This window comes from Crocodylus porosus, unplaced genomic scaffold, assembly GCF_001723895.1.
Source record: "Crocodylus porosus isolate Cpor-Errol unplaced genomic scaffold, CroPor_comp1, whole genome shotgun sequence".
Classification (NCBI taxonomy): Eukaryota; Metazoa; Chordata; order Crocodylia; family Crocodylidae; genus Crocodylus; species Crocodylus porosus.
Window position 1 is genome coordinate 50,913,774 of NW_017728948.1, and position 21,940 is coordinate 50,935,713.

Below are 21,940 nucleotides of genomic sequence, written 5' to 3' on the forward strand. Positions count from 1 at the left end.
TTCCATCTGGTATCCCATGATCACCTCTTGGCAAAACTGGATAATTGCCTCAACCTCACCATGATCTGCTGGCTGAGGAATTAGCTCCACGGTAGGACCCAGAGGGTGGTGGTTGACAGAAGCCAATAGTCTTGGTGCGCGGTCACCAGTGGGGTCCCTCAAAGCTCTATCCTAGGGCCTATGCTGTTTAACATCTTCATCAATGATGTGGACATTAGTGTCAGAAGCAGACTGGCCAAGTTTGCTAATGACACCAAACTCTGGGGTAAAGCATCCAAACCTGAGGACAGGAGGGTGATCCAGGCAGATCTTGACAGGCTCATGAAATGGGCGGATGAGAACCTGATGGTGTTCAACACCGATAAATGCAAGGTTCTCCACCTAGGGAGGAAAAACCTGCAGCATGCTTATAGAATCGGCAGTGCTACACTGGCTAGCACCATGGATGAAAGGGACTTGGGGGTCATGATTGACCACAAGATGAACATGAGCCTTCAGTGTGATGCTGTGGCTAGTAAAGCAACCAAAACACTGGCTTGCATCCCAGAACATCATTCTCCCATTGTACTCAGCCTTGGTGAGGCCACAGCTGGAGTACTGTGTCCAGTTTTGGGCTCTACAATTCAAAAAGGATGTGGAGAAGCTTGAGAGAATGCAGAGGAGAGCCACGCGCATGATCAGAGGTCAGGAAAACAGACCTTATGATGAGAGGCTGAGAGTCATGGGACTCTTCAGTTTGGAAAAGCCCAGGCTCAGGGTGATTTGGTGGCCACCTGTAAGTTTATCAGGAGTGCTCATCAGGATCTGGGGGAATGTCTGTTCACCAGAGCACCCCAAGGGATGACAAGATCAAAAGGTCACAAACTGCACCGTGACCGATTTAGGCTAGACATAAGGAAGAACTTCTTTACTGTCTGAGCCCCCAAGGTTTTGAATAGACTGCCACTGGAGGCAGTTCAAGCACCCACTTTGAATGCCTTCATGACACACATGGATGCTTATCTTGCTGGGATCCTATGATCCCTGCTGACTTCCTGCCCCTGGGCAGGGGGCTGGACTTGATGATCCTCTGGGCTCCCTTCCAGCCCAAATGTCTATGAAATCTATAAACGTCAAGGTATGGGAAAAATTTAATACCATATTAACTGTATTTTATTGTGAGCAGTATCCCATTTGTCACAGGGCACTAAGGTGCCTGCTTCTTTGAGGGAAGACACTGCCTAGAGAGAGGGCCCTAGCAGTCAGGCAGAAACCCCACAAGTGCAGGTTACTGTGGTGGCAGGCAAATGAGGGAATTAGCCTGCACCTGCACCAAGTCAGCTGACCAGAAGGCACACATAAACCCCAGGGCTGGGACTAGAGGGTTAGTTCTCTGACAACAGCCAAGGGGGAAGGAGCTGTCATAGAGGAAACTAACTTGAGATGCTTGACTTCCTGGTCTGCTTCTGGTAGGATTAAGGGGTATAGGAGCTCATAGGTACTGGTGTGGGGGAGGCCCAGTAAATTATGAGAGAAGCTTGCCTTCTAAAAGGGGACAGAGTGTGGATCCTATGTTACAGTTGTGTTGTAGCCCAGGGGCTTGTGCTTTCTGTTGTTATTTAAACCAGTGGACTGAAATGAGGCTACTGGGGAGGAGGAAGCCTTGTTGGGGCACACTACAGTGAGCAGACCCCAGCACCAGAGGGGGTGTGGAGACAGGGTGTGAGCAGACCCCAGCACCAGTGGGTGCAGTTACTGAGGCCAGACTAATCTGAGGCCTCAACACAAGAAGACAAAGTCTACATACCATCTAAGGGGCAGTTTTGGAGTCATGCATCTAGCCTATAAGGCCTGGGGTTATCATAAGGCACCTCCTGAGTGTGGGACCCAATAAAGGGGTCCAGCAATGCACAGAGTTTAGAGGAGACCATCAGGACCGTGGCTGAGCCTCAACTCTATGGCAGTTTCCCAATTAATCACTTATATCAGCAAGACATGGCAGACAAGGTCAGTAGGCACCCATAGGACAGAGCTGGCACACCATGGCCATCCCAGGGATGGTTGTATCATGACACCATTCTGATACATTTTAACATTAGAGTCCAAAATATTTTTCAACACTCCACATTCTAGTTCCCTTCTGTCTTCAAAGCATAATTCTATTTTCTTAGGTGTTCTATGAAACTGCCCTTGAAACACAAGGCCTTGTTATATACAGAAGCCAAAGATTATTCAGTGTATGTAACAAATGCAAAATAAATCAGATACATTTTAGAATCTGAATAGAATGTTTCTTGATTATAATTTATATTTGAGATGTTTCCCGCTCTGGAACACACACATTTACAGAGGCAACGCCATGTAAGGCTCAGAACTTGAATTTCAAAGCATAATCTCAGGAGAAATTAATTTGAAGTCTGAATGAGGAAAAAATGAAATTTGATATGAAATGAAAACAGGAAATTAAATTAATTAAGAGTAGAGTTGAAAAGCTAGTCAACTGACCAGTCAAATATTGTCAACTGACCTGCCAATTGACTGCATATTTTTGACCAAAGATTATAGCAACTTTATCCCAAAAAAAACCCAACACTTTTTGTAGATTCTTGACAGAAATATGATTTTTTTAATTGTTTTTTTTTTACATTTCCTAATAGAACATTTGTCCTTTTCCTATGTATTAATTAGACCTATTGGCAACTTGTTTGCAATTTTTGACTGATATTTGACCAGTCAATTGACCAAACTTTATTTCACTGGTCAGTTACCCAAACTTAATTAAAAGTAGTATTTAATCAACTAAAATATTTGTATTAAAGCAACTTTAAGTTTCACGTACAATGCATTTAATTACTATAATATACTATTTCCTGGCTGCTGTCTATTCTATAGGGGTCATAGCAATTTTAATATCACAGTTGCCTTATCCCACAAGAAATCAGGTAAAGTGTCATTATTGTCAGAAAAATGAAATATTCTTAGTATCTCTGTATTCCTACTTCAGCCATATTTTTCTTCACTTGTAAATAATGCTTTGTGATCTTTCAGGTTTAGTAAGTCACTGGAATCATAGGAAAGTAGGCCTGGAAGGGACCTCAGGAGGTCATCTAGTCTAACTCCCTGTTCAAGGTAAGGTCATTCCTATCCCAGTCCTGGACATGTGTCTATCTAACCTCTTCTTAAAAATTCAGAAACAGCCCACTCTCATAACGCATAGAACTGTGCCTGAAATATCAAACATACCCTAACTTGTCAAAGTAAAGCCAGGGACAGGAGTAATTGTTAAAATGTGCTTAAGAGATACAAAGAAGAAGATACATACTAGAATTTTCAGGGCTAGCCTGGGTATTTCTACATAGTGCTATATTGCACTGTGGAGGCATATCCTGAGTGACTTTTCAGGGATCTGATAGGAAGTTTATTGAAAAACAGAAAATTAAGCCCAGGTCTCTCAAATAACTTGATATACCATAACCAAAATACCACCCTTCTTCCTAATTATGTGAAAGTATCATTCTGAGGTATCAGACTAGCAAAACAAATTGAATTGCTAACTAGAAAGGAAGCCATTTGTAAAAAACAAAGACCGTCTAACACAGCGTAACTTCTGGATGTGTATCATGATAGTATTGGTATATATGTCTATGTATGCATGCATACATGACGGATTATGTACAAACTACCTCATATGCATGATTTCTTGTTTATTTGTGACTTTTTAACAGTCTCTTACAGTTACTCAATATCCTTTAAAAAATGTCAACCACAAGTAAAATGGCTGTAAACAGGTTATGAATATACTTAGACTGTAAATTAAAAGATTTATACATGGGATACTTGGTATGTTTTAAATATGTGGAATATTATATAGTCTTAAAGTAGGAACATGTTATGAGCAGTTGCACAGTAATGTTTACTACACATCCTACATGCACCACTTGTTTTTTCACTGCTAGAGGGCCATCAAACAGGCCTGCTGGCATGCTGTGCTGGACTTTATTTTTTCCAATATTCTGGCCAAAACCAGCCAAATGCAAATGAAAGTGCTGACTGGCTGACCATTTTGCTGAGGTGAGGGCACAAATTCCAATCCCTCCTTGGCCTAGCATGAGATCTCCTGTGTAATCAGGAACTCTAGTATCCCAGAATATGATGGAGTGGGGGGATGAGAGATAGTCATGAGCTTCATAAGCAACAATCTATTTTGTTGGATGCTAGGAATGGACTTAATGGGAAGACTATTCCAAAACTTCTCTGGTCTGAAGGGCTATGTCACATGCTTCACCGTGATAGTCCAGATAACAACAAATGTGTTTGTTAGGCCATGCTATCCTTAGTACACGCTATCCTTCTGTATTCATCAGCAGACTATTAAACTTTACCATAATGACATTTATTATCTGATCTTGGCATAGAAGGAAGGGAAACTATCCTGGTCAATTTCCATAGAGCTCCAAAACAGAAATACTTGCATAGAATCTACTTTTTGGAAAACCTGAACAGTAAATTGACTACACTTTTTCAGTACCATTTCATTAGCAAACTTGAATTTCAGAACACACAAAAATACTTTCTCCAGTATCAAGAGAAGCCTATAATGAGGTGTCTACTGTTATGATTCAGCAGGAAATATTCATCTTTAGAAATGTAGCATCTGCAACCTGTGCTGAATGGACCACTGGCTAGACCTGCCTGAGCATACCAACCTAATTAATTCCCTGTCACTGCAGGGACTTCAGAAATCAGTGGCAACTTGCTTTTTCCATTTCTCTACCTGCGGCCTACGATAGACAACCCAAATGTTAATGTCTAAGTCAAACTGTAGGACTTAATATGGGGTATCTGGATGAAATAAAATGATCTTTGATATACAGGATGTCAGATAAGATATGATAGAAAAAGTATAATGATCCCTTCTGGCTTTAAACTCCACAAAATCTAATACTCAAGCTATGGAAATATTTCTAGTCTGGAAACATTTCCAGTCCAAAATGTCTAACATTCTTTTCACGCTCAGGGAAAACATATGTATTGCTGAGAAGAACACTTAACATAACTTGAGTGGTCTAGTCCATTTACTAAAGCTTTCCAAATAATGCTTGGAATTTAAACAATTTTCAACAATGTAATAACACATCACTTTGTTACACTGTGACAAATTGTGGAAAAACACAATGTTCATGGAATTAATATTGGCTGCCAGCCAGGAAAGTGGCCTAAGGGTAGTACCATAGGCACAACAGAATTACCTTTTATGTTGCTCCAACTACTGGAGGTCACATTTAAAATGTTCATGCTTCCAACTATACTGATTTTTTGGAATCTGTCACTTGGAAATGTTATTTGTGTATTATAGATATCATTTGCTAAATTAATCCAACACCACTCAGTATCTTCATTATTATGTTATTCATTTGCTTCAGATTAATATAAAGCTGAACAATTAGAAATATCCGGAAACAGTCAAAAAACACTGCTTTCAAGTTTTAAAGATGACATGGCATGGTACTTTTCATCTGGGAACATGCTACTAAATACAAGTATTATTTCTATCTTCAACAGCTTTATAAAGAAAAATACTGCATGGTACCTATCACAGTAACTGCAAGCTTAAGTTTGAACTTTTGAATCCAACATATATTATTTGCTCTAAAAATAGACAGGAGATCTACTAAATCAAATTCAGTTATCATAAGCTATTATTAAATAGACTTACATACACCTGGTGCTTTCTGTATAATGGCGCCATAAGACAGAATTTGTTTAGATCTTTAATTGCTTGAGGGAAAATTACAAAATATTTTCTCTTTAAAATCCCTTTAGGATATGGGTTATTATGAATGTGCATGCACAAGAAAAACCTGTTTTGCTCAATGTTGGTGCTATTCTGAAATGTGAATGTTGTGAGAGAAAATTATACCAATGTTTCCAGACTACATTCTATGTTCTAATAAAATGTACAATCCTTTCCAATTTGTGTCTACTCAAAAAAGGCTATTATCAATATAATATTACCACTCTTTTGGCACAGCCCATCTTACATCTAATAAGTGAAATAATTTCAAGTAGCATGAAATCCTGAAATCTTTATTGCATTATCTAGGCCAGTGTGGGCCAGTCTTTCTGGCAGAAGTGCCACAAATTAACGGCACACCTTCCCTAAATGCCACTCTGATCCCATTCTCCTACTTGATCTGATGCTCAGCTTTCTGCTCCTTGCCTACTGCTCCCTGACCAAACTGCTGCTCTGCTTCTGCTTCCTGCTCTATCTGCCACCGTGACATTGGTCCTCTCCTTCAATCCACTGTGACATCCACAATCCATTTGTGACATGCCGCAGGTTGGCCACCTCAATTTCCCTGCCAATGTGGAAAATATTAGTATTGGTGATGTCTTTCCTAGCAGCCCAATTTATAAAAGAATTAAATATACTATATTCATTGAAGTTCTTTCTTTTCAGAATTAGTTCTGGTAAACACATTATATTCCTAGGGCAGTTTCTTTGTTTGTTGGACAATCTTTTGCAGGGACAATGGTGGCTCCAACATTGTAAAAGTTGAAAAATAAAAGAAAACTTCAGATAAATGACAGAACTGTCTCTCAAGGGTATAAAAGAAAAACACAGCTTTTGACTTCAGAACAATTATGAAGAGAAATTAGAATTTCTATTTAATATATTAGAATTACCATATTTTCTCACCCATAACCTGTACCTTTCTCCCCAAAACCAGCTGAGAAAAATTGGGGAGCACATTATATGCAAGGAAGAGAGATCCCCATAGGTACAGATATTTCACAGGGGGTGAAGATGCAGCAGTGTTAACTGCTGCAACTCTGGGAGCCATAGTAATGAACACTACCACTGCTCCCCACCACTACCACCACTAAATGTCTGGACCTGTGCAGAGTTGCCTATGCCCCCTGTATCTGCATGCTAGATTGGACCAATATGTGGGGCTGGTCTGTGGCCAGACTTGGCATGATAGGTCCAACCTGGCACTTGGCCCCAAAACTGGTGTGCTGGGTCTGACCCTGAGCACTGGCTCTAGGGCTGCAGCTCCAGAGCCAATGCAGGGTCCCAGACTTGATGTGCAGCCATGGAGTCAGAGCATGGGGTTGAACCCAGTATCTGGCTCCACAGCCAGCATGCAGGGTCAGACTCAGCACGCAGTCCTAGATCTGGCATGCTGGTTTCGACCACAGGCCTCATCCAGCATGCGGGGCTGGCCGCAGACTCTCCAGTAGGCTCAGCTCCCTAGCTGCTGTCGCTCACTTAACTTGGTCAAAGATTTTTTTTTCCTTTGGACTCTCCTTTAATCAAAATACATATTTTATGCTGGGGCTTGCTATATGCGAGGGGGAAAATGGTATTATTAGAGGCATGCATGGGACACAAACTGAGTCTTAATCTTAAGTTTTTCAATCTCATTAAATTGTTACCCACCACTTCAGCAGGCAAGCTGTGGGGAGGAACAATAGAAGAATCAACTAACCCATCTCCTGCTACCACAAAAGTCGTTGTGGTAGTACCAGAGAGCACCATACGATGCACAGCACAGACATGACACTCAGGGGCTCCCCAAGTCCAACTCCCCCAAAAGACATCTCTGGATCTACCCCGGAGTCAACATTCTTATAAAAGAGCTTTGAGACAGCAGAAAACATTTGTCTTACATGCTGCCTCAGAAATGACCTCAGTGGGAAAACCTCACTGAAAGGACAAGAAATTGTAAATTTCCACTTGCATTGTTTCAAGGTCATTGTCCCCACGGGAAGCAGAAATGCATCTTGTCCTTTGGTGAAGAAAGATATGCCATTTCAAACTTCCTGAGATCCAGGGATAAAATGTTGATTCAGAACCCTTTGACCTGAACATTTTTAATGTCTGTACTAGGTAACTCTGTTTAAATCTATAATTATTCATGATTCCTTGTATCAAAATCCATATCCTTTTTGTGTATTATTAACTCCACTTGTAAGGAGACAGACACATATTCTATAACAGAAATCCAGTATATCTTAATCTCTGTAACATTTTTTCTTCAGCAATTTGCTGCAGTTTAGAAATATACAGAGCCCAATAAAAGCAATCCGATTACAAATACTTTCTAGAGACATCGGCTAACCGTCTGGTCACCACAAACAATAAAGGGGTAGGTACTGGAAAAACAACAGGTGCTGGATTGATACTGCAAGCAATGATAGTCTCCCAGCTGCTCTTAACAGTATCAGTCTTAAGATTGCTATGTAAGCACTCATATCTGAAAGTTCAAATTTTGCTTTCATGAAATTTCTTCTATACTTGTTTCAAATTCAGCAAAATTGATTTCTTAAAATACCTCCAGAAAGTAAAAACAAAAGGGGCAAGAACATCACCAAGATAAATCCATTTTTTTATTTTGGCAAATATACACAGAACATCTTGAAGTATTCTTCAGAATCTAATTTAAGCTACAGCAAGTTTTAGAGGACCTTTATGATTCAGATGTAACATGAGCACTCAGTTTGGGACTCCAAAAATCTTGCATGACACTTATTATATCCAAAACAACCAGAAAAATAGTTCCTTCATTCAAGCATGATTTAAACAGAACTCTGATTTTTATATGCATATTTGAAAGAGGAGCTGCTTTAAGAAGTGTAACAAAGATGACCTTTATCAACGCAAAGAGATTACTTATGAGCTTTACTGGACCATCAGAAAAAATATATTTAATATTGGTTTTCAAGATTCTGTGATTTATATCTGTCTGCTTCCTGCATTCATCCTTCTTCCATACATATTTAAAATTAGTCATATAAACAATTTGTGGGATTTTACATTTTCTTATATCCTTGATCAGCTCAAGTTGTTGAATAAAATATGAGTTTTGTAATGTGCCTTCATCTTTGCCTTAAGATTTAGCCACAAAAAGCAGTAAAGAGAAGGATCCAGGGACAGATCTCTTGCTACTGCTCTCAGGCACTACAGAGATCTTGACAGTGGTGGCAGGAATGGTCTTGAGGCAGTTTTATTGCCTAATTTCCAGGCTTCCTGCAGTAGGCACAGGTGAACACTAGGGCATGCTTCATAGCAGTACTCTCAGGAGTAGCAACTTTTTATAGCCACATAGATAGCTACTAGAGGCGTGTGAAGCAGGCCATATTTAATTCCAATTCAGCCCGATTCAGAGGACAGTGATTCGATTTGTTGATTGGGATCACTGTCCTGATTCAATTTGGCCGAATCCAAATATGAAGATTGGATGCTGACTTGGAGAATCAATGACTCAGCCATAGACACAGATTTAAATGTTTTTCCTACATACCTTGAGGTACCAGGTGTGGCTCGAGAACGCTGAGATGGTGGGGCAGATGGAGCATCCCGCAGGAGTGCAGGAGGGCCCCCTGTGTGCTTGGCGGCAGACCTGGAAGTGGACCGGAAGTATTTCCGGTCCACTTCTGGATCCACTGCTGAGTACATGGGGGACCGCCCCACCATCTCAGCATTCATAAGCTGCCTGGTACCTTAAGTATGTAGAAAAAAACATATAAAGCTGTGTCTATGTCTGAATCATCAAAGCTCTCCGAATCTATTCAGAGGGTTCTGATTCGATTCAGAGAGATTAACTCCTGCTTCAATTCAGATTTAGAGATTCAGCCACTGAATCGGGCCTAACCTCCACCAAATCAAATCAGGAACTGAAGCTTCGCACAGCCCTAATAGCTACTAGGTGAAACAGGATTTGATCCCTTATTAATAATAGACCAACAAATGTCTTCTAGCCTGTTCTAGATGGCAAAAAAGTGGAACTTCACCTCTGGAACATTAATCATGACCAGCAGACTTGATTTTAAATGGATCATAGTATGTCTTCAGATACTAGTCACTAAAACTACCTGCCTACCTAAGACCCTAGATAGATGGAGGGAAATATTACTGTGAAAAAGAAAGGCATCACAGATATTGGCACATTATTCTTCTACTTTTACCTCTTTATAAGAGCATTAGAAACAGGAAAGCTAAAATCCAACTTTTTAGCACAATATTTGATGATAAAACTTAGACAAGAATAATAAACAGGGGGAAAAACACCTCTCAAACACCACCAGGGTAACCAGTTGGTTCTGAGACAGCAAGGAACTGAGAAGAATAATCTGCATTCCAGAAGACAGCCTGGAATTAAACCTATTAGAAAATCACCACAAAGCTAAAACATGAAGATACCAATTATTTTTAGTATATTTGATTGGGGACAGTGTCGGATAAAATTATTACTAACTAGCAAACAACAAATCTTTTGATATAGCTGGTCAGAAGATTAAGGAGCACTCAGTAGCAGCACAGTCAAGTGTATCTGTACACAAAGATAACATGGTATAGTCCAAACATGGCCACCTTTCTGTCTCACTTTTTAAATTACAGTTGTAGCATGGTGGTTTACAAGTGCCTGAATCAGAATGAGTTTTCACTTGGCAAAAGTTCAAAGAATTCCATCAGCTCTTTCCCCTGGAAGACATTTCTGTACTCAGACTAATCTTGTGCAGGTCACAATGGCCAAGTATCATTCACAGACTCAAGTCAATTCCACCAGCCCAATCATCCTGGGAAATTCATCAATACTACAAACTACTGACCTTACCCTAAACCCATTTGACTGCAGGCCAGTTGGCTTAAATTTTCTTGCCACTCATCAGCACAAACGTGGTAATCAGTAGCTGACCTGTGAATAGTCAGGAATGTCAAGGAGCTCATGTTTTTAGACAGGCTGACTGCAACGAAAAAGAAAAATCACCTAAATATTATTTCATACAGTTGCTATTTTACTTGTCACATTGTAAATAAAAGAATATCCCCCAAAGTGCCTTCTAGTAATTATAACCTACTGGCACTGTTCTTGCCTCTGCTATTTTTTATTTTATTACTGGAAAAGATAGCAGCAGTGGGCAGTAGAATCTAGGTAGCCCTGGTCAAGATGATACATATGACACCAAATAAGAGAGACATCCTGAAGTCTAGAAGGAACTGAACAAGACTGAGTCACTACCACTTTACAGGAAGGGAGTGAAATAACTCAGACTGCCTTGTTCAAGTTTAACAGAAACTTACTCCAGAAGCAGTTTAATTAAAATCATTGAGATTGATGGATGTGTTCTTTCATGTAAGAATTTATATCAGAATGTATATGTATATAATAATGTATATTCCTCCTGGCACAACAGTATCTGAAATGGAATACACAAATGGAAAAAAAAAATCAAGAACTATTGCTTAAGAAAAAAATTAAGGACCATTCTCTGTCATTATTGTTGTCCCTTCTCTCCCTAACCCATGTATTGGGTTTCACACATGGGTGTACACATTAGAAGGCTCGAAAATGGCCAAAAATGCATTTGTGCATTGACATAAATTTGTGCCTTCTCAAGAGCTCTGCTGAAGTATTGGTGTAATTTTTCAAGATACAATATTGTTATTTAAATTTTGTTCCACGCCATTTCTTATTGAATCCTCACATGGATTGTTAAGCATATTCCCTTTGTATTGTCATGTTTTTGTTTTCCTTATCTAAGAATCAGTGGTTCCTCTATCCAGTTACTAAAGGGCAGGTGTTGCTTGGATATATTACTGCATTGACCAAGTAAGTGTGTGCACGCTGTAACCCTAAGCATTATGCATAAAGAATGTTTGGTTCTCAAAACCACAGAATCACACTCTCTTTTACATTAAAATGTAATTTTAAAAAGTAGCTGAATACTTATGAGGCCTGACTAGAAAAATTGATTAGTTCTAGTCATATCTCATATACAGTGGAACCAATTGCCAACTGGTAGAGAGAGGGAACATGGAACAGACCACAACAATCCACAATATCAACAACCCACACCCTGCTTCTTTTCAATACTACAGCTTTTATGAGCATAAAAGCTCATAGAAAAACATGAGAGACTCCTCCCTGGGTGTTGGTACTGTGGGTGGGATGTCAAGCTTCCTATTCTAAGCCTACACCACTAAAGACAAAAGAAATTAGAGGGTGTCTGAGATAAAATCCAAAAAGTACAGAACTGGGAGTTAGTCAGTTCTAGACTTGAATTTCTTCACTATCTGTTTTCCTTCTCCTACAAGTAAAGTTCGTTTGAGAAGTTCACTACAGCTCTACCTTACCATTCTCTGCTCTTCTCCCTCCTCCATCCTTTCCTGCTCCTTGGAATATGCTTATTCTTTCCAGTTAAACTTTCTGTTCCCTTTGCCCACTTTAGGGTTTGTACTTTCTTCCAAGTTCCAGCCTCACCTTGAAAATTAATGTTCTAAAACCCCTAAAATTTCCATCTACAACAATTCCAGCCAGATGTACAAACAACAACTTACCACAGTTCCATTCATCGGAGTTGTCACTGCAGTCTAGATGCCCATCACACCACAGGTCATGGGGCACACACTCATGATTAGCACATTCAAGCTCATCTTTCTTGCAAAATGCTGTCACGACAAATATAAATTTGAAGATGCTTCACTCCAAAAAAGGTATGACTATCAGAAAAAATGCATACTAAGATGGGGTAAAGAGACAAAGGGGACTGGTTCATGGCAGATCTATATATTAGGGGGACAGACTCAGATACAAAATTGGCTAGGAAGTGGGAAAGATTCTGCTGACATAAGAAATGGCTGAACCCCTCCCCGCCAGTTAGAAGTGATCTGTGGGAGGCCAGCGCAGTCCCGAAGGTGGGCACTGGTGTCTGGAAATTGTATAGGTTAGGAATGTGTGATTCAGTGCATTACTACTGGCCTAATTTCACCCATAATCCTATCATTGTAGAATCTGAGTCACTCGCTGTTTGTAAAATGAATCTCTATGTTGTTTTTTTGTGGAATTACACTCAAACCTAACCCAGAGCATGGATATGCCTAACAATCATACAGGCAGTCCTCAACTTATGGCGATTCGCACTTGCGGCGCTCCACTATTTACACCCATTTTATCACTTACGGCACTGGATCCTTGCACTTACAGCACTACAGGGAAATTTACAATGAGAAAAAGAGGGCAGCAAAACAATGATCCCTGGATCAGTTCCTCAAAAAGCCATCAAGTGGCCCTAAGTCTCCCCCAAAAAGTCCTTCTGAATTCCATGACCCTGATGAAGGTGTTTCTTCACCTTCTAATTAAATAACATTTTATGTGATTAGTTACTGAATTGCCCTGTTTAATCGATTTATATACAGTATACTTTAGAAAGCTTTGTACTATCAAGTGTATATCATTTATAGTTGATTTAAATATGGTGTTTATAGTCACTTATATAAAATGTTGGGCATCAGGCCCTTGGTCAGGAATGTAAGCCCCTATTATAACACTGTTTCTACGGGAAAATCAGATTCGACTTGCATTGTTTTGACTTATAGTGCCTTTTCCAGGAATGTAACCCACTGTAAGTGCGAGGACTGCTTGTATGGTCTTATGTGGGCAGGTAACTTGTTGCAGTGCAGCTGAATCTGCTGTAACAGTCTCTTGCATCCACTCCATCTCATGGTAAATTGAAGTTAAATGGCAATGGCTTATAACCTTTTATTCAACAACAACCTATTGCACTTTTAGTTTCCCTTATTATGGAATAGGAGCAGACAGATGAAACAGTTATACAGGAGCAGCTGACATCCTTTTACAAGTGGCAAGTCCCCATCCCAGGAAAGCAGTAGGATCATTTCATTTTGCCACAACCCCAGATACTCTGTGAGCCTTAAACAGATATCCCACAGATCCTTTATTCCCCTCTCCCACATAAGAAATTTTGAACCTCCTCGACAGGCAAAGTTCTTTGAGTAGATGTGATATCTTTTATTAGACCAACTGAATAGCTGGAAAAAAGTGCTTGGCAAACTTTCGGGTGCAGGCACCTTTCTTCAGGCATAGGGAGTTTTTACTGTTCTGAGACTCCAAGAAATGAGAGAAGCTAAAAGTGTAGTAGGATGTCAGTGAGAATGCAAATAGGTAAAAATTAGAAAGAACCTCCTTGAGACACTTAAAAGCCAAAAGTGTCATCCTCTTCTTTTTCCAGATGTGGAACTGAGTAATAGAGAATCTTGCTCCAGGTCACAGGCGAAGGGTGTAGCCAAACCAGGGACTGATGAGTCTCTTGAATTGAAGTACAGTGTACTAACCACACAAGGTCACCCATCAGCCAGTTCAAATTCAAAAAGGATTTTAAACCTTCCCTGAACCATCACAGAATCCCCAGGAAGGAAATACGTGCAACATCTCTGACTTTCCCTGGTGCACCAGAGCAGATCGGCACAGAAAGGTATAATTACCAAGTATTGTATAATCTTAATTAATCCATCTCAGAGACTTTGGCCCTTTGTTTTCATTCAAATGTTTATATATTTTATTGGTTTAGAACAGGGGTTTCAAACTCATCCATCCCTGCAGGCCAGAGAAATGGTGTGGGGCCAGTCTCTGGTCTGGATCAGCCCCGCAGATCAGCCCCACCTTCTGGATCCAACATACGTCTTGCAGTGGCTGGAGCAGGCATTGGATGTGGTGCAGTCCTGCTCCAGCTCTCTGGGGCTGTGCTGCCCTACTTTTGAGACACAAGCTGATATGGACATCATGTGCAGAGCCATCCAATGCACCCTGCATATGGCCTGTGAATCAACTCAGAGACCCACAGACAGCATCAGCTAAATGATAAGGCTCTGCAGGCTGTACCTTTTACATCTGTGGTTTAGAAAGTATCTATCACTCTGCAAGCCAGACATTAACCTACAACATGTTAAAACAGAATTGAGTGTACATGAAAGCACTCATGATGAAAGGCACAAGGGACTATTAATCGATGCTGTCTACAATGACATAAGCAGCCATGTTCTTTTTAAGCTGGGGACAAAGTAAGCCAGGAAAAAAATCAAGCAAAAGTTAAACCAGAATAAATCTTACATTGTCTTCTAATGAAGCTTCTTAACAGGCTCTGGAGGATCTCCATGGGGAGCCCTCAGCTGAGTAACCTTTTCTGCTATTCCGGTTTAACTCTGCTCCTTACAGCAAAAGTAAGGAAGGTTGATGTAATGATCGAGAACTAGTTTGGGACTCAGAAGACCCAGATTCAATTCCTTGCTCTGTCACAGACTTGCTGTGTGACCTAGGGCAAGTCACTTATTACTCTCTGTGCCTCAATTTCCTATGTATAAAATAAGGATAAGGAGTTTCTCCTCACTACACCTCTCTGAAATCAGAAGGTAGATTAAAGGCTGTGTGGCTATATTTTAGTAGTATTGGGAGTAATATAAATAGGACTGGTAGAGAATGACTGTTGATCTGAAACACTGCAGTTAATTGCACATACATGTAATGCTTGCACTTATTTCTGTTTCAGAACACTCACATGTTTACAGACTATCTTGATTTGCACCTAGAAACAAGCAAACCAAACAGGTTTGAACACTGAAGCTACACACCCTGTTAGGGAAGAGCCAGTTTATTCTGTTTATGCTACACAACCATTATCCAGGCCTACAAGCTGAGGCTCTGATATGCTTCTATGAGTACTGCACTGGGTATCATCATATTTCTCTGATACTCATTGCAACCTTAGCCGCAGCAAAGAAGAGAAGCCAACAGAAACATGGGAAGAAAGGACTCGAGCTGTCAGAGAGCAGAAATATCAAGGGGAACAGAGGCAGACTTGAAAGTTATAGAGTTATAGTGAAGTGTGAGATAATGAAGATCTGAGCAGCTGTTGACCACATGAAGAGAGTTGAGATACAGGGTGAGACAGCGGAGTCAGGAACCACTGGGAATAAGGAGAAGCCAAGATGATTTAAGTAGAAAGGAGGAGCCAGGCAAGTACGGAAGAAGTAGACAGATGGACCCAGGGAAGCAGAGAGGGCATCAGAGAGGGAGGGGAGCAGAAAAGTGGAGGGTGACAGAGCATACAAGACAAAGAGAGGGACAGTTTGGTATAACAAGGGAAAGGTGCCATTCTGCCCTTAGCGGACATTCTCCAAGAGCTTATCCTGGATTCCAAAATCCTAGCCTCAAAGTGTTCCACAAATTGCAGCATGCATTAACAAGCTGTTGAAGCACTTACAGCAGTTCTTTTCATCCATCTTGTCAGGACAATCTGGAAAGCCATCACAGATCATGGTGTATTTGATGCACAACTTCTTGGCGGGACACTCCCAAAGACCTCTCTCTTTACAGCCTGAACAGAGAGAGCCAGAACTTTTAGTGATTCCATGTTGTGTTGTAGCATCCAGTCTCAATAGCCCTTTTCCACCTCCAAAATATGCTCAATTTGCAAGACACATTCTAAAAGTCATTAATTGATAATTATTGATGAGAAGGAAACAGAAGCAAAATTGTTATGATGCAAGCATGTTCAAATGGGCATGGTACAAACAATATTCTACTATTCTTTGACTAGGAACATTCTTACCTTATTCATACCATATATCAATTGCATATTCATATTACACCCATTAATTTAGGACTTTGTGCTACTTCTGAAGTAGGGTTGTAGAAATATTTCTAATCCTGGATCCTGTCAAGTTTTATTCAAAACTAAAAGGACTATGTTCAAAATAGCAAGCTGGACCTTCTAAACCTGAAGGATCCTGGTCCTCAGAACACTTGGACTTCAGTATAATCTGTGTAACAGAGGGCACATCTACACATGCATTTGCTGCAGCCTAGATTTACTGTGCAGTAAATTACTGCAGAGCAAGAGTATTTGGGTGGGTGTCTACACATGTAAGGATTAAGGACCAGATTCGCTCCCAGTTCCTTGCAGCCCTGCAATGAGCCCCGGCCACCACTAGGAGGAGTTCCAGGCTCAACCTGGGTGCTAGCCCCCAGGGACCAGTCTCCTGGCCTGGGGGGGTGAGGGGAGGGCTGCCTGCTGCTGGGGTGGGGACAATGTCCCCCTGTCCCAGCAGCAGGGAGCTCCTGACCTTGGGTCCCCAATCAGTGGCATGGGGCTTAGAAAGAGCTGCAGGGGAGGGGCAAGTCCTAGCCATGCTCCGATCTGCCAGTGGGGCATGGGTCTGAGACCTACCCCATCCATACAGCTCTTTCCAAGCCCCGTGCCTTGATCACCTGATCAGGGCATGTGGCTGGGACCTGCCCCTGACCAGGGCAGTTCCTGGGAAGCCCCAAGCTACACAGGGAAGTTTGCATGTGCAGCCCAGAGCTGGCTGGGGACTGCCCAAAACAGGACAATCCCCAGGCACCGCTGGGCTGCACTGCTTTCCCGCATAGCCTGGGGCTGGCTAGGACCTGTCCTGGTCAGGGACAGGTCCTAGCCAGCTCCAGGCTGGGCAGGGAACTGTCCCCATGTAGGGAGCTCCCAGCTGTGCTCTGTGATCACAATTGCTCACTCCCAGCCCTAGTTCCATGACTGCAGAGCAGGGGCTGATATTAAGCTCCCATCCCCCACTCTGAAATTGTGGAGCAGGGACTGGAAGCTCCCTGCTGCCAGGGCAGGAGGACATTGTCCCCACCTGAGCACACAGGCAGAGGCTGGGAAGCTTGTTCCCTACCCAGTTCTGTAAGCATAGAGCTGGGGGAGGGAACAAGCTTCCCACCCTGCTCCCCCACCAGCTCCTTGCTCACAGAGCTGGGGGAAGAACAGGCTCCCCTTCCCCCACCAGTAAGGAGCTCCTAGTGTCAACTCCATGGTCACAGGGCTCAGGCTGGAAGACCCTTATCTCCCAGCAGCAGCTGCACAATCATGTGGTTTAGGCTTGCAGACCCTTATCTCCCAGCAGTGGCTCCATGACCACCGGGCCGCTGCTGGGAGAAGTCTAAGCTCCATGGTCATGGGGCTCCAATGCTGGGAGATAAGAGTCTCTCAGCCCAATCTCACAATTGCAGTCTCTCAGCCGATCCCACAATCCCCCGCAGTTACGGAGCCACTGCTGGGAGATAAAGTTCTCCCCAGCCTGAGCCCTGCGACCCCGTAGCCACTGCTGGTAGATAAGGGTCTCTCAGCCCCCCGTTCCCTAATCGGGATGGTGGACCGGGGTCTGGGAGATAAAGATCTGGGATCAGGGTGCTTGGAACTCCCTGCTGCCAGGCAGTGGGGCATAGTCTCTGCCTGGGCTCCTGTGGCAGAGTCTATCCCAACAGCCGGCAGCTCCCGGAGGCACGGAGCTATCTCCTGCCCCTGGTGCATGGCCAACCAGGAGCAGATTTTGATCCTGGCCAGGCATCTATATGAGCACTACAGCGCTGTTACTAATGCCAAGTAAATTTATTACTTGCATTTGCAGGTAGCAAATTTACTCAGTATTAGGGAAATTTACTGCGAAGTAAGCATGTGTACATGTAGACACATACTCTAACTTCTCAGTAAACTATCCTACTGGGAAGTTAAGTGTCTTGTGAAGACACACTCAGAATGTAGAAAAAATTTTTCCCAGAAGCACTGATGTAGAAAGAAGAGAAATGTTAGCTGTATTTGGCACACAAACATGCAAAAAATATTTTTGCTTCCAGAAATCTGATATTGTACCATGTCTCAAATGATAATACAGATTCACCGTTGCCAACTGTATGCACCTTCCTGAAGGTTCATCATTATGCAGCTAACACAACCAGTGTCTCCTCCAAGTGACATTAATTAGCTACACCGGTTTCATAATAAATCACAACGAACTCCTGTAAAACTGTGTCAGAGTGTTTTGATGGCAGATTCTTAGCCAAATGCAGCAAATTAAGAATGACATTCATAAAACATTTATCTTTCTTGTTTAATCTACCCTGTTTTCTGTAGGAATAATTAAAGCATTTTATAGCAACACCACAGTTTATGAACAGATAGATTACTTTCTGTTCATAATAGATTACTTAGAGTAAAGTCTTGGTGCATCACTGACACAGTAAGACAGAGGGCCCGAATAAAAACAAATGATAATAAGCAAAATCCTGATGATTTACTCTGCTGATATTTATTTTAAAACAATATAGGTCTGGCTGATTTGTTTAATCCAATCAGTAGCTGATCACACTAGTTTTCACCATTAAAGTTAACCCAAGCTCAGACTCAGGTGGTTGGCCCACATGACAAAAACTGGTTTGTTTCTAGGAGGAAATCTTTCAATGGACTGGAAGGGATAGTCTGGATTTGGAACTACCACACAGAACAGCAAGTCAGCCAAAGACAGCAGTTACCGAGTCAGCAAAAGGACATATAAGTTTCTAAGATTTGGATGTTAAGAGGTAAACAGATTTATGAAAGAATCATTATCTCATATGGCTACTGAAAGAATTCATTTGGTTTCATCAGTAATGGCAAGCCAGCATGCTGAACAAACAGCATTTTCCCCTTCATTTGCATCGTAGGTAGTAAGCTCCATTAATAGTGTTATTAGCTGTATGCAGAAGAATAACTGGCCTTCCTGAGAGGTCAAGCATTGCTGGGAGGAAAATGAGCTTGATTATAATGAAAAGAATGAAGCATTATTAATTTATCCTCATTCTCTTATATTTAGCACTACAACTTTGGCAATTATTAATGGCTGAAGTGATTATAAGTGGAGCCAAGAAAGCAATGGTCTGAGGCAGGTTATTATCACCACCCACATTAGGGTTAGTTTATGGTCCAGACTCAATTCCAAAGCAAGTGTGACTTTTGGGTTGGAGGTGCCAAGATCTCACAGGCTGAGTGAGATCTCCTATTGAACATATTTTCCCTCCAAAGATACAAGTCTGAGGATAGGGAAGAGGATGAGTAAATATACCTCCCTGCACCCAAAGAAATCTATCTTGTGCCTCCTAATCCCAACCTGGACCTTTGCATTGTAAAGAAGGAGGTGAAATCATAGAGAATTACGGCTGGAAAGAACCTACAGAGGTCATTTAGTCCAACATCCTGCCTGAGGCAGGATCATCCCTATCCTGACCAAATTCAAGGTCAAATTAAAGGTGTTTAATAGTTTAGGCCCAGGCTACATAGAAGATTTCCTGGAGTACCTATACACATGTTCCAATGTGTTCTGATTACAGTGTGTCTGAGCAGACTCAGTTAACTGAGTTCTAATTAAAATGCTCCAATGTGCTGCAGTGTCCCTGTATATTCAGCATCCTACACTGAATGAGATTTAGTTAAAGTTCCCCCATGGCCATTTTGAAATGCAGGACACTGAATACATGAGATGTTGTGGTGTTTTAATTAGAGCAGCTCCTAAGAGCTGCTCTAATCCAAATGCCCCCCTCTTCCCTCTCCCAGAGCACATGTATACACATTCCTGAAGTCCTCATGCTGAAGCTGTGGCTGATGATACCTCCACTCCTTCATCACAAAGGAACTGTCCATTACAAGGAGAAAATTAATCTGTGCAGGAAAAAAATACTTTGTTGGGGTTTTATCTAAGGCTGTGGAATGAATTCCCATGAGATTTACGAATTGCCTCAAATATCACTTTCAGTTCCAAGTGCAAGACACAATTCTTTGACCTTGCCTTCAGTAACAATCACGTATAGATCATCAGGCAAGAAAATTAAAAATACATTTTAAAAAATACCTTTAACAAATTTTCCCCTATGAGAGGAAAAAGGTAGAAGAAGGAGAAATGAATGCTAGTTACACTGCTTAATGTACTTCTGCAAGGCACTCAGATACTACAGTCCTTGGGACACTGTGTCAATGCATTAATGCTGTTTTTATCTTGAACAGAATAGAGGTGACCCTGCTAGAACAGAAGATCTGCATGCAAATGTCTAATTTTTTATAAGTTTCTATGGAATAAAAATTTGTTATAACATATTTGTGGTGCTAATGTTTATGGAAATGGAAGTAGGAAAGCTATTCCATTTATACAAATTACATTTCAAATCCTAATTTTGATTGAAGACAGTGATATGTGTACTAGCTCTTCTTTGTTCTCTTTAAAATGTTATGTTAACTAAAATTTGGTTATATTTGGCATACCCATTGAAAACCTGTTGTTATTGGAGTCCTTAGAAATAATAACTATGACATTCTGGAGTCCTTAAGAATAAAGACCTCAGATAAAACATTATAGTAAGAGCGACAGTAACAGAAGGACAATGATGATTTTGAAAACTATTTCCTCCACTTTCATACCACTATTTGACACTATTCTACTACCTAAGGTATGGACAAAGACACATTTGTAACACAGCTTTAAAAAAAGAGGGAGGAGCTGCTGCTTTTACGTGTGTACATGGCCTTATAATATATCATTTATTTTAGACATCTAACATATAATGTATATCTCTATAAATACATCCTCTTTAATCATAATAAATATTTAAAAAATAATAAATCTATTATATTCTGAACTAGCCACTTACACAAGGAAAGTTCAATGATCTTTGATATTTGTCCTGCACACAAAGAATATGAATGAGCCAGGGACAGCAACTTCTGGAACTCTAAAAGCACTGGCTGTTCTTCAGTAACAACATTATCCATGGTCAATGTAGTGTCACTCTGACAGCTGTAATTTTCTAGCAGAGGCAGTTTTCCATATTTATAGAAGCTGATAAGAATTCTGCTGATTGCTAGTGACATTTTGTCTAGACCAGAAAGAAAATCTTTCTACTAAAGAAATTCATTTTATATATCAAAGCAATATTTCATACTTTAAAGTCCAGGAGTATAAAGTGATTCTGAAAGATGTACAGCTATTATTGTTCTCAGGAATTAAGACCAAGTGGCAACAGATTTTGGACAGAGGCTAATCAAGAAAATTGATTAATATATTTTAAGGGCAGAAGGGATCATTGTGATCATCCTATCTGACCTCATGTGTATCCCAGGAGAACTTTCTTGAATTAATTCCTGTTTGAAGCATAGGAATTTAGGTTGTGCTAGGTCAAAGAGAAAAATAAGAATTGGTATAAGACAGAGGGTACTCAAGTATAAATGCAGGAGTTGGGAGGCCTGTACTCTGTAGAGACCTAGGAAAGTACGTATAACATATGGTATCTCTACCTATCAAAGGTAAGCTTCACTAAGT

General features: G+C 41.0%; 1 protein-coding gene across 3 annotated transcripts in view; it reads right to left on the reverse strand.

Annotated features, from left to right (window-relative positions):
- The window catches only part of CORIN (corin, serine peptidase), a 236,358-nt gene that overhangs the window by 33,284 nt on the left and 181,134 nt on the right, over nucleotides 1–21,940 (reverse strand). For all 3 annotated transcript variants that reach the window (XM_019553231.1, XM_019553230.1, XM_019553232.1), the window contains 3 exons: nucleotides 16,045–16,158; nucleotides 12,326–12,436; nucleotides 10,602–10,731 (listed from right to left, as the gene is read on the reverse strand). In XM_019553231.1, coding sequence (XP_019408776.1) covers nucleotides 10,602–10,731; nucleotides 12,326–12,436; nucleotides 16,045–16,158 — 355 coding nt within the window. The remainder of the gene's footprint in view (nucleotides 1–10,601; nucleotides 10,732–12,325; nucleotides 12,437–16,044; nucleotides 16,159–21,940) is intronic.